At 30.7% G+C, this 14,068-nt stretch overlaps 1 protein-coding gene across 1 annotated transcript; it reads left to right on the plus strand.

Annotated features, from left to right (window-relative positions):
- Positions 1-2,559: 2,559 nt before the first annotated feature.
- On the plus strand, positions 2,560-9,564 carry LOTGIDRAFT_155286 (hypothetical protein; the record flags this gene model as incomplete). Its single annotated transcript, XM_009066856.1, has 3 exons — positions 2,560-2,940; positions 6,143-6,265; positions 9,496-9,564. 3 exons carry the CDS (start codon positions 2,560-2,562, stop codon positions 9,562-9,564), a joined length of 573 nt encoding a protein of 190 aa, XP_009065104.1.
- Positions 9,565-14,068: the final 4,504 nt, after the last annotated feature.

Genomic DNA, 14,068 nt, shown 5'->3' on the forward strand with positions numbered 1-14,068 from the left:
GTCACCTTTCTTATGTCATAGAAGTTTGTAAATGAAGCGATTTCATTGGATTGAAAGTTCGACAGAAAGTCTGTGAACTCAGAGCCGTCATGTTTACAAGGTATAAGTAACAGCTCAACATAGTGAGTAAGGATAACCTCAGAATAAACAAGTGAAGTTTATAAGCTTTAATGAAATTTAAAACACAAAATAAAGTTGCAATAAAGACAAATGACAGAATCTACTACCGAAGTATACACACCAACACAATCCTCACCTCCTCGCCCTTCAATCAACCATCTTCCAGCTACACCAGTGTTTAACCTTATGACTGTAAGAGCAATATCCGGCATCCCCTTTATGGAACAAATTACCTGGTTAAACTATCTCGATCTCTTGCCCCCTTTAAATCTTGCGTTGGACTTTTTTCTACAGTATTAATATACAAGAATAACACATACCTCATACTGGCTGAAGTGTCGTTCACTGAAACGACAGGTACTGTTACCAAGGACCCCTGCTTGCAAAGTGACTGAAAATGATATGCACATTGGTTTTGAATCTTAACCCGTGTTATCAACTCACAAATGATATTTTTTGTGGAAATTATACGATTGGTGAGGTGTACCGTAACATCCCTCGTACACAATGCTACAAACATATTGGTAGTAAAAGAAGGCATATTAAACCAGCCAAGGTTACCAGCAACTCCTTCTGATCAGAAATCACCAACTAATCAAAAACTGAAAACAATGGTGTTAGTTTGTGGTTAATATTTCTATAGTAACTATCCTGAGTACTATTCAACCTTACTAACTCTTTAAGTTTCAATTCTATAAACTATTTAAAATTCTAAATGATGGGGGCGGGGTTGGAAGATAGTTTTTTTTATGATTTTCAATTTAGTATAAGACACTTTCTGCAAACTGTTATTAGCTTTTCATGGTGAATGGGAGGAGGGAAAAATGGAAAATGAAGATGGTGAAAAAGAAGAAAAATTCTTCTTTGAAGGTAATATTGCCAGGTCGACAGCCTCCTCGATTTGCCATTTTTGGAGGTTGATTTGGGTCTTGAAAATATGAAAATCGTCTCAAGAATATACGAAAATCGAATAAATTCCTAACTAGTATTTTACATTTCTATCTCTATATATGACAGAGTCCCAAGAAAAGACGAGTCGTCATTGTAACTTTCAAAAGTGGTTAATTAGATTCGCAACTTTCGGGGATTGATTTGGGTCTTATATTATGTAAATCGTCTTCAGATGAACAACAAATGTACGAAAATCGCACTTTCAAACGCGGATAATTCTGGACACAAATTTCTCAAAATTCTACGGTGGACACTATTACTAATTATCTTTACAAAAAAAAATCATGTTTCTGAGACTAAGGTACGACTGCTCAAACGGATGGCGAACTTGTCCGTTCAGATAATGTGCTTCTGTAGTTAATATCAATTACAAAACATTTCTATCGGTTTCACTAATGACAATGTTTTTAATTGCATATCCTATAAACATACCTGATATTTTGATCATTGATTAGCTATCGTAACGTATACCGTACATATACCTTTATCGCCTGACTGACTACAATGAATACAATGTTTACTATATACTGAATAGAAGTGTCAAGTTCTAAACAGATTCACCTTTTACCATTAATAGAAGTTTATAATAATCATTTTACACTCAATATCGTTACTATTGTAGCGGATTTATGCATATCATATACGGTTAGTGTAATGTGAAAATATTTCCCTTATTCAAATGATTTAGATTGTTAAATGGAAAGGGCGTGTAGGCAAGTGTATCTATTAAACCAACCCTTATATTAATGATATATTAGTAATATGGAACTCAATTCAGTTCTATTGTATCTAAATATTACTTATAAACTAATGAAGAAAGAATAAAAGCTGAATGTTTGACACTTCTAAAACTTGAATACAAAAAGTTCTAAAGATAGGTCAATACCTTGGTGATTTTGTTAACATTTAGGTTGGTTTTATTTTTCAATGTATATAACAAAGTTTTGAAATTGAAAGGATACCTAAAGCAATGTAAGTTAACCATCTGTATCTACTACTGTAATTTATTGAAAAGTTGTATACATTACAATCATGAAACAAAAGATGTTTAAAAGAGTAACCGTCGCGTTGAAACGGATTTAAAATAAGGACATTCATGGACAAGAACGGTACTACATGTATATTGTTTGAAATTTAAGCAACGTAGAATTAGAACTTTTGACCACAGAAATCTTCCATATTGAACACGATTGGAACATATTTGAACACCGCTTTAGTGAATTTGCCCTATACCAAGGATTGATGTTGTTTAAGTTGAATTGCCCAATTAACATTGTATCTTTAACAAAATCAATGAGTAACTGAAATATGTTAATACAGATATGTTTCTATTTTAATTGCCCCTTAGAAAACAATTGTTAAAACAATAAGCCTTTTATATATTATAATATCAATTTTAGCTTGACGACAATCTTAATCTTTATCAAAATCAACAATTTTATCTTTTAGGATGTAAACTCAACAAATTTCACGACGTTTTAAATCAACATGGATTTCCTATCGCCCAAGGATCATGGAGGACAGTTTTCTAGTAGATCGGGGTCCATTTCTGGACTGGGTACTGCCAGATCAGGATCTATATCACAGATTCCTGCAGGTCTAGATGGATTAAATACCAAGCATCGTGGTTCCTTGTTTCCGAGTTCTGTGACTGCACGGTCACCGACGCCTGAAACTAAAGTAGAAGACGCAATCGCCATGTTGGAAGTTGGACAAATGCCACGGTATTCTGTGGATCGTAGTGGATCTATTTCAATCATGACCGGGAGAAAATCCAGTGCTCGACCATCTATCGTACCTCCAGCATGGAAGACTCTAATGAAAGCTATGTTTCCTATTGTTTCTGGGAAGAAAATGTCTATAAATGAGGTAGGTGCTCATTTTATATACGGCGCATCTCATGTAGCAGAAGTATATAATCTATTTTATTGTTAATCACTTTTATATATAAAAAAAACTCACTATACTGAAGTTGGCCATCTTTGGCTACTTAGAAGTAAAATTTGGGATCACTGACGTTGAACCAACGTTCAGATTGTTCCAGATGTAGCTTACATGCAGATACAGCAAAAATACTACTTATTTGGAATGTATTAAAATAACTGTCATTAGGGTGGGGTCCGTAGGGACTGGGCACCAGCAAGTAAGAATTCAGCCCAGCAAAACCTTCTATATCTAAAATCTATATATCTACAAAGATACAGATTTTGGTGTTTTTGACAACTAAATATTATCAGAAATGAGTTCTCTGGGCCTTAAAATCATATTTTCTGAGTACAAAATTCATTGCTGGCCACGGAGCTGCAACAGGTGTGTTTAGGCAAGTACAGAGCTTGTACTTAATTTCAAGGACTGTATAGGGTGTTATAATATGATACCTATTTACACAGTGCTAGTTGTCGAATTCTTATTCTTTTATTTACATTAACCAAACTATTACAGTACATTATATTTACATTGACATATATTAGTAATGATATAATATTTACATTGACACTCATAAAAGTATATTGTATTTACAAATGACATTGAATAAACTTTGTAGTAATTTGATAATGCACACTATTTATGACCAGTTTTATCTAAATGCTACTTGCACTACATGATGTTCCCTAGAGTACTGAAGTACTAATATCCCATTGAAGGGTACCAATGAACACCAATAGGGTTAGTAGAAAACCTTTCAAACCAATTTTAAATATGTATCACCTATTCACCAATATGTGCTTTCATTTTGATGGGCAGAGGAGAAATTGTAAGTTTTGTTGTACCAGGGATATAGACTGTAATAACTAATATTCTAAATTAGGTGTAGCTGTAAATGGGTATGGATAATCCAGCAAAGATCAAAGCCAAGAGGTTTGGCTAAGCACCAGCTGGTAGAAAGGATAAGTAACTGTTAACCTTAGGTGTTATCATTGTAAAATATGGTTGTTTCTTTTCTTTTTTTCTTTAAGTCATGCATGATAAGCTCAGTGGAGGTGCCATTTGCCCCCCTAGAAAAATGGTTTGTATCCCCATTTGTTCCACCAAAATTTGATTTTCTAGTTTTTTGCCCCAAAATATGTGTCAGAATAAACCAATCATTTCAATTTTTCAAAAAATTTAGGACAATCCTCTCAATCAATTAATGTGAGGCTTGTTCCTATGTGCTTTCACATAGCAACCAAATTTTGAATCACAACATAGACAGTTGTCCCCCCAATTTCTCAGTCTGCCCCATATTTGTACTCCCAGTCTCAGGAGACAGCCACTGGAGGAGCTAATTTATTTATTTCCAAATCAAATATCTTAATGCCTTATTTCACCATGAATTCTGGCTTAAAACAGCTTTTTAAGAGAATTTTATTTAAAAAAATTGAATATTTTGAGCATTGGTAAAAGGTGAAGATAAAATTCATCATACAAACATATTAAAGATTAACTAGATTTCCACATATACTAGTAATTATATCCAGATAGTAAAAGCACTAACAATTTTTGCAGAATTTCACTTATTTAGAGTATTCATTTTATTAAAGAATATGTATAAGAGAAAAGTTGTTTATGTCTTGTATATGATATGTCTATGAATATAATATGTAGATTAAATAAGGATTATATATGTACCTGATAAAAAAAGAAAATATTCTGATTACATGTTGTGTTTTTAATTTACATGTAGATATATCTATTGATATAATATAGAAGTTTATATTTAAAGGCCTCATATCAAGTATTATTCTATATTGTGATAGTCTATCAGGTGTGTTCTGAATTTAGAAAAAGTGGAAACTATCTTTGTTGGCAGTAATTCTGTAGAATGAGAAGATATGGAATTTGTGATATTATCAGCTTGAAGGTTCCATATTTGAGGATGGCTGAAGCATAATTGATTGGACCATTGGAATCTTTACATGATGTCATTTTCATGGTTATATTGAACAAATGGTGGTCTAAGGTTCTAATCTTGGTTAGCGTGTGGAAATCTGGTGTCATCTTTCCTCATTATTACAGTCAGCAATGCTGCATACCTAACAGATAATCAGGGAAAGATCAATGACAAGAGGTTTGGTCAAGGACCAATTGGTAGATAGGATTCTTGTGAACCTTGTTGTTTCTTGTTATTCCACACTTCATTACCACAATTACTTTAGCCTATGTAATGAGTCAGTCATGCTATGATCATGGTCATGGATCAAGTGATGCTATATTAAATTTGGCTATGTCAATTTGGCATTTTATGGAAGGTCAACATAGCTATGAATAATTTTGATAATTGACATCATAAACATGTATTAAGTATGAATTCATGTTACTTATTGCAGAACTGGCATCAATTTCTATTGTAGAGTATGTTTCTTTTTGATTTCTACAAAATATAAAATTACTGGTAACTATACCTTTAATAAGAGATAGAGAGATATAGATAGAATATGTAAGAGAATCTGTTAAATAATCAATATAAACAATACAGTCTTATTTACTATATCTTATATTATTATATTGTCAACAATCTTAATACACATTGATTTTGGATCAAACTGATTCTTTTTTATAGAATTTTTTTACATGGAATATAATATTTGTGAAACTGATTGAATTTTTTTAAATAGAGAGAGTTGTGAAAAACTGTGAACTCAACATAATTTAGGGAATATTATTTTACAAGCTAAGAATTTGGAATAGTGAAATAACATAGCTTTGATTTGAAAATGTGATGGATAATATTATAAACAAATTTTTGAAATGTAAGAAGTTGTTAAGAATTTGAATAAAGTTCAAAAACCACAAAAATGGACATATGCCATCCATATTGAAGAAGTGTTTGCATATTTTAAACTACAGGTGAATCAAAGAGAAATTTGCTCTTATTTGGAAACTTTTTAAACTATAACATATGAGGATTTACATGGATTTGTTTTATCATATACCAATAATGACGTTATAAATTTTTTCTTTGAGTATCAAAAGAAAAAGTTCATTAATTTAGAGTTTTAAAAAAAGCATCACCATGGATCTTAACAAATTACTATTGCCTAAAAGACGTTTCACTCTGTCTACTGATAGAATTGTCTATAATATGTGTCAGGAAATGAACACAATAAGACAAAAAGTGTTAGAAGAAAAACGTTATATTAAATTAAGTTTAAATACTTTTGTTGAAAAGGATATCCGTGAACGAAATATTAAAAGTGCCCCTGCTAGAAGATGGGTAAGAATTAAAATCATGTTCTTTAAGCTGTTATCATTGTTAATGAGTCTTTATCATGTTCATTTATTGTTCAGTATTTGTGAATTGTTCTTCACCTGTTATCGTGTTCATTGTTCTCTATTTCAAAGTGTTCGAATAGCTGTTATTTGTATAATGTTATTTTTTCATTCATTACTTTGTTACAATTGTTATATTGATATCAGTTGGTATCATGTCATCACATGTTATTAATATCAGTTAGTATCATGTCATAACATGTTATTAATATCAGTTGGTATCATGTCATCACATGTTATTAATATCAGTTGGTATCATGTCATCACATGTTATTAATATCAGTTGGTATCATGTCATAACATGTTATTAATATCAGATGGTATCATGTCATCACATGTTATTAATATCAGTTGGTATCATGTCATCACATGTTATTAATATCAGTTGGTATCATGTCATCACATGTTATTAATATCAGTTAGTATCATGTCATAACATGTTATTAATATCAGTTGGTATCATATCATCACATGTTATTAATATCAGTTGGAATCATGTTCATGACATGTTATTAATATCAGTTAGTATCATGTCATCACATGTTATTAATATCAGTTGGTATCATGTCATCACATGTTATTAATATCAGTTGGTATCATGTCATCACATGTTATTAATATCAGATGGTATCATGTCATAACATGTTATTAATATCAGTTGGAATCATGTTCATGACATGTTATTAATATCAGTTGGTATCATGTCATCACATGTTATTAATATCAGTTAGTATCATGTCATCACATGTTATTAATATCAGTTGGTATCATGTCATCACATGTTATTAATATCAGTTGGTATCATGTCATCACATGTTATTAATATCAGATGGTATCATGTCATCACATGTTATTAATATCAGCTGGTATCATGTCATCACATGTTATTAATATCAGTTGGTATCATGTCATCACATGTTATTAATATCAGTTGGTATCATGTCATCACATGTTATTAATATCAGTTGGCATCATGTCATCACATGTTATTAATATCAGCTGGTATCATGTCATCACATGTTATTAATATCAGTTGGTATCATGTCATCACATGTTATTAATATCAGTTAGTATCATGTTATTAATATCAGTTGGTATCATGTCACCACATGTTATTAATATCAGTTAGTATCATGTCATCACATGTTATTAAAATATCAGTTGGTATCATGTCATAACATGTTATTAATATCAGTTGGTATCATGTCATCACATGTTATCAATATCAGTTGGAATCATGTCATCACATGTTATTAATATCAGTTAGTACCGTGTCATAACATGTTATTAATATCAGTTAGTATCATGTCATCACATGTTATTAATATCAGTTGGTATCATGTCATAACATGTTATCAATATCAGTTGGAATCATGTTCATGACTTGTTATTATTTTTTTAGCATCATGTACATTGCTTGTTATATATTCATCAGTTGTCATCATGTTCATCGGTTTCTGTCATGTTTATCAGTAATGATTATCATGTTCTTTCTATCATATTAATATCAAGTGAATCACATTGTGTAATAATGACATGTCACAGGTTTCCTTAATATTACATTTTTAAAGAGAAACTTCAATGAAGGTCAATAAATCTCCTAAAAACTTAAAATTGAAAATTCTCTCCTTTATGATGTTATATAAAGCAATAAATCAAAATGAAGTCATAAACATTCTTATCAAATTTGATTAACTGTATGTATATCATAAATAATCATAATGTAATATCATAAATATATCAAAATAGGCACACTTTCATTTTCTCATATCTTTGACCCTTAACCAAAATTTATCTAAGATAGTTAAGGCATTAGATTTAGTTATAATGTAAAGCAGAGAGGGTTAAGCCCAGAGGATTAAAGCTGCCATGTTCTCTCGTAGTAAAAATGTGAAATTTGTATATAATAGCAGCTTTAATACAGATTCTGATGAATCAGAAGAGGAAATTCCTATTGTGGAACATCAGGTGGATAGCTTTAATTTTTGTATGTTATTCTATTATATGGCATTATAAAGAGTTCATACATGAGATTTTTTTATTTGGTCCTGAATTGTTAATCAAAAATGTTAATCAAGTTGTAATTTTCAATGATCACATTTTGAGGACAGGTTGTTGCTCAACCAGTCAGTGTGTTTGAACTTTATGACATCATTTTCTGGATTACATTAGAATGATGATGATTGTGGATTCTAATCTTGGAATAATATGAAAATCTGATGAATTTTAGTTGACTGATTATGAATTGGTACCATGTAAATAATACAGTAGAGATCATTGTCAAAAGGTTTATTCAAGGATAAACTAAATGAAAGGGTTCTTAAGAACAAAAGTTGTTATCTTTGAGCATTATGCATACACTCTACTTCTAGCTAACTTCTAAATTATATAACTAGCATCTATGTATATTGTAATGATTTTCGCCATAATTCAAAGAAAGATTTCAATTTGATTAACCTTAGTGATGACTGTCTGGCAAAGTAAGTGTAGTTTGTGGAAAGGAGCTTTGCTGTCCTTGTCTTCATTTATTTACGGTCCAGCTTAAGCTATTTTATAGTTGTTGATTTGACTACATTTTCCAGTCATGTCTGACATTATCTGAATACTGATTTTTTGATTATGACATGGTTATATAGTATTATGTATAGAAATATTAAAACAGAACCTACAAAAATCATGTTGTTTCTCAGAGTTTCAACTGTACAGTAGGCCTATTAGCACACAAGGATTTTTCAGATGATCCTTTCAAATTAGATATGAATTTATATATGACAGAATGTGAAAACATAAATCAAAAATTATTTTTCTCAAAAAAGGTCAATATGAGGTATTCTATCATATTTAAATTTCTTATATTGCATTATAGAAGATATCACACCATTTTAAAAAGTTTCTGTAATTATTAAGTTGAGTTATCTCCCTTTAGTCTTCAGACTTTCCTACAAAATTAAAATAATCTTACTCACAGAACGCAATATAATATTAACTTGTCATCTAACTTCTACAGAATCTAAAGAATTAGGACAACTCTAACAAAAATACCTAAGACCAGTTGTCAAACTTTAAAATGATTTATAAAAGACAACTTTGAACAGAACAAGTATTTTTAGTGCTCCCTTGGTCACCTTCAATTCAATTAGGCTCATTCTTTATTATTATATTTCTTTATTTTAGGCTGATGTAGCAGAAATTACAGGGAAAAGAAGAAAAAGTTTTTCTAATCCTGAAATTGTTGAAAAGTGAGTTGAGTTTCTTTTTAACAATGTTGTGGGAGTCTCAAATATCTGACTAAATTTTAACACCAGTTTCTCGAAAAAGTAATTCTTATATTTTGATTTACTAATAAATAAATCAAGTACTTACGATCCGAACCACAAAACGAAACCCGAAGTCCAAAACAACATATTGATGAAATATTGATAGCAGTAATTTTCGAATATTCATATTACCAGATTGTATACAATTGGGGTTTAATAATGAGTACTTAAAGATAAAAAAAATCTAAATTAAAAGCATTAGCTTATTGGATTCCCTTAAATCCATCCAGAGTTGAAAAAAACAAGTTCTTGGCGTCCAGAAGGATCAGTATGAGCTGCCTTGCTTGCAGCATCCGCCCAAATGAATATTGCAGCTGATGATGTTAAAAAAAACAGTTGCCTGAAATTTGAATGTCTGGTTTGTATTGATTATTAGATAGTATAACTGTAAAATATAAACAGGAAATGGTTTAATCAGTTACCTTAGTTACAAGTAAACAATTAAATTGATATCATTAAAAGTCACTACAGAGCATATTACAACTTTTGTTAGGAAAAAAATAGCAATTTAAACTCAGTCTAAATCAATGAATGATAGATTTAGAGGCTGTTTTTGGTTAGATTTACAGTTATCAGAGATGAGCTGACGATAATCCTCTCTCTCATTGAACACAAAATTCTTATTCTTATTCAAAGTCATTGAATGTTTTACATGATTGTCCATTAAGTGAGTAATATTTGTTTGATGGACATTGTACCATATTTAATGTAATAAGAATCATGCAATGTTGTATCATGATCCTTTGATTCAACTATATATCCTGCCAGCACATATTGTGCCTTTTTCGACCTTTGTGGCACAATTGTTTAGAACATTACAATCTTGATGTTAGTAGTATGGTTATGTTGACCAAATGGTGTTCATGGATTCCAACCTCTGTCATGCATTCAAGTTGACCCAACTTTAGATGGGTACGGATAATTCGAAAAGATCAATGTTAAGCAAGAGATTTGGCTAAGGATCAGCTGCTGGAACTCAATTTTTATCCTTGCTTACAATTTGTTCCCTTATCCTGTTTGATAAATTATAAATTTTATTCAAGATACTTTAAAGGACTTGAAAATACATTTTTATCTACTTTAATAGAAATTTAATAAATTGATAAACAGAGTCTAGTGTATTATGACCCTTCTTTTTTCCAATAAATAAAACAAATCAAATGATATGAGCTAAAAAAATAGAAAAGAACAAGATATATTGAATTGGCATGTAATAAATGATATGTAGTGATATTTAGTTGAAGTGACAAGAGATTACACTAATCCTGTTTAATCCCAATATCTATTATTGATATTGATATGAGTGAATCCATGAAACCACCCTGAATAAAGATATTAGATTAGGAAAATCAATAGAAATGAAAGGAGAAATCTTGTGATAATCTAATTAAGGAAATCTTGTGGAAAAGTGGCATGTGAAAGAGGGAATATATTTTCAGCTCTCAGCAATGCCCAGGTTTGTATTTATATTAGTGTTTTGTTGGTGTTAGACCTTGGTAGCTATTATTTTAGACAACTTTACTATGTTCAGATGTCCTGTACCTAATGATGATATAATGGTAGCCTTCTTCTTCATCTTTACTGATATCCTTTTTTGAGGCATGATAAACAAAATAGTGTTTGTCCATTCGCAAATGCAATGATGAATCTGTTTCCAGCCCAGTTCTACTCTTTATTTCTTTAGAAGCGTGTTCCTCATTATATCATCTGATATTTGATATTCTCATCTGGGCAACCAGTTATGATACAGGGTTAAATTCTAATATCATCAACAAAAAGAATATTCCATAGTATGCAGTTTGACCTCAATCAAAGTCTATTTGAGCATCTGACAGAATATTTTAACTTCATGATCTGCGCAACTGCCAAATGTGATTCTTGTTGAAATATCGGAAGGTCTATAATAGCTAACCCTCCATATTTAAAAATTCATATCAAAGGTCTGATGGTAGCCTTGATTTCTGTAAAGTAAGAAATTGCTCACAAACAATCATCAAGATTGTTTATTCCATTGTTCACAATTATTGTATTATACAGGCATGGTATTGTTTACTGTGTGTAAAGTAGGTATTATTGTTTGGTTTATTGCCCTGTGTCAATTAGATATAATAGGTTTTTAAACTGTGAAAATTATTAAAATGACATATCAATATCTACAGAATTTTTGTCAAAAAGTATTTTATTAGAACACAATATATAGAACATAAATTGTACATGAAATTGAAGGAACTTAGAATGGAATCTAGTATTATTAATATGTATGATCCAACCGAACATAGATGTGAAATTATTCATAAAATTAGGTAAGAAGTAATGATTTTTATGATGTTTTTCTATAGAAATACATTGAAATGGATTTTTAAGTCATACTTTTCGGTTGTTGCTATAGAATGATCTGATCAAACAAAACAATAGTTGAAGTTGAAGGCTGCAACTTTTGTTGACTACAAACTTTAAAACTTGTGTAGTTTGAGCAATATTTGAATCAATTATTACTGAAAACAAAAGTTATTAGTATAAAAATCTTCTGATCTGCTGTGCTGAGAAACCCAATCACTTGATGGCATCAGATGTTCCATTTAGTGCAGTATGCTACAGTGCTCATTAAGAGTTATAAGCAAAGTCTTCAATTATATAAGAATTTATATTTTTCACTAAGTTTATTCTTATAAAGGTTTGGATGTTGGACAACCCAATTGCAAAGTGGCACCAGGTTTTCTTGGACCTTTTTTTTTCGCCTAGCACAGAAATGTATTAAAAGTTCTTCCAGAAAGTGCTTCTATACAATGTAACAGTGAATAATGAATGTACTGCAAAACAGTTTGGCATAATTACTATAATATACTCTCTTTGCAAACCCAGTCTCAGGGTGTTTCTGAAGAGTGCTCATATAGTTGTTTTGACTCTAAATACTGATGTTTGCTCAATACATGTGTATTATATAAGACATAGTCTGAATAGAAACTTTAAAAATATAATATACATGTAGATAGTGTTTTATTTTAGCAGGGGTCAATATATTATCTACCTGACAAGATAGGGTGGGGCTATATAATATATAAACACACTATACTGTATATTATTTGTTACCAGTGAAAACACTGGTCTCTATTTGATTAGTCAATTGTTGTATTACCTCTTTTAATCATATTGAATAAATTTGAGTTACAATCATGGTGAAGAGTATTGGGTTGTTCTGTAGAAGGGGAAGAGTGGGTAGAGCAGAGAATGTTAGGGGTGGCTATTCACTTTTCAATAGCTTCAACTAAATATGCATCACCCTCCCAATGTACATGTATGTACTGACAGTGACACTATTCTTGAGTCAAAATTCAATACAACCTGAAAAGTTACAGTTTCTAGGTAAATTGTGCTTGAAGGACACTGGGCACAGAATAATTGAGGAAAGTGACATGGTATTGTGTTTCATTCAGCACAATTCTATCATTTTGATATTCCTTATCATTTTTAACACAAGTCATTAAACATGAAAAGAATCTCAAGTTAGTGAAAAAAATGGCAGAGCACACACATTCATTGTCTCTAATTGAACATCACAACTGTCTTTTTTTGTTTCTTGTCAGACTTGTAGATAGGTGTTTGATTTATGTAACCTCTCTATTTTCTATAATATGACTCTATTTTCTATAATATGACTCTATTTTCTATAATATGACTCTATTTTCTATAATATGACTCTATTTTCTATAATATGACTAATTTTGAATATTTTTGAGGTGCCAAAACACTGAGGCTATTACTTGGACCTGTTCCAGGATGTCAAAAACTGTGTAAAAATGTTCCTTGATTGTGGAGTGTCATGTCTTCAATAGTACTTGAACCATGTTATTGAATTCTAAAATTTTTGAACTTTTTATCAAATGCTTTGGGTTCTTAGACTGTTAATGTTGATATTACGTACATGATCAATTAAATCTTTGCTTGATAGATTATTTCTGATAGCCCTTTCTTATAGATCAGCCTATATGTGGCCAACCATATCTATCTAATACTATTTTCCCATTATTACTGTTCAAACCCCTATCTTCAATCTCACTCATATAGAATCATTATGATCGATTGATTTTTTTCTTATCTGTCTTTTCACCTTGGATTAAAAATAATGATTTATAATTGTTTAATGACATTAACTCTGGAATGGACTGATAGCTCTTATTACATTACTTGTCTGGAATTTTAGCAGACTTTCTTGGAGTTATTCCTGCAATAGTGAAATATGTCGCGATTGTCTTTTATACATAATATAAAAGCTGTTCAGTTATTAGATCAAAATGTGTAAGTTTATATTAAAGTTTTGTCATTAATGGTAAATAGTTTCCTGTGGAGTTAAAGTGTGGAATTACAGTTGTCTAAATATTTACTCTACCAGCTGATAGATTAAAGTTTCATACAAAACTTCTCAAGATTAC

This window comes from Lottia gigantea, assembly GCF_000327385.1.
Source record: "Lottia gigantea unplaced genomic scaffold LOTGIsca_8, whole genome shotgun sequence".
In the NCBI taxonomy this organism is placed as follows: domain Eukaryota; kingdom Metazoa; phylum Mollusca; class Gastropoda; family Lottiidae; genus Lottia; species Lottia gigantea.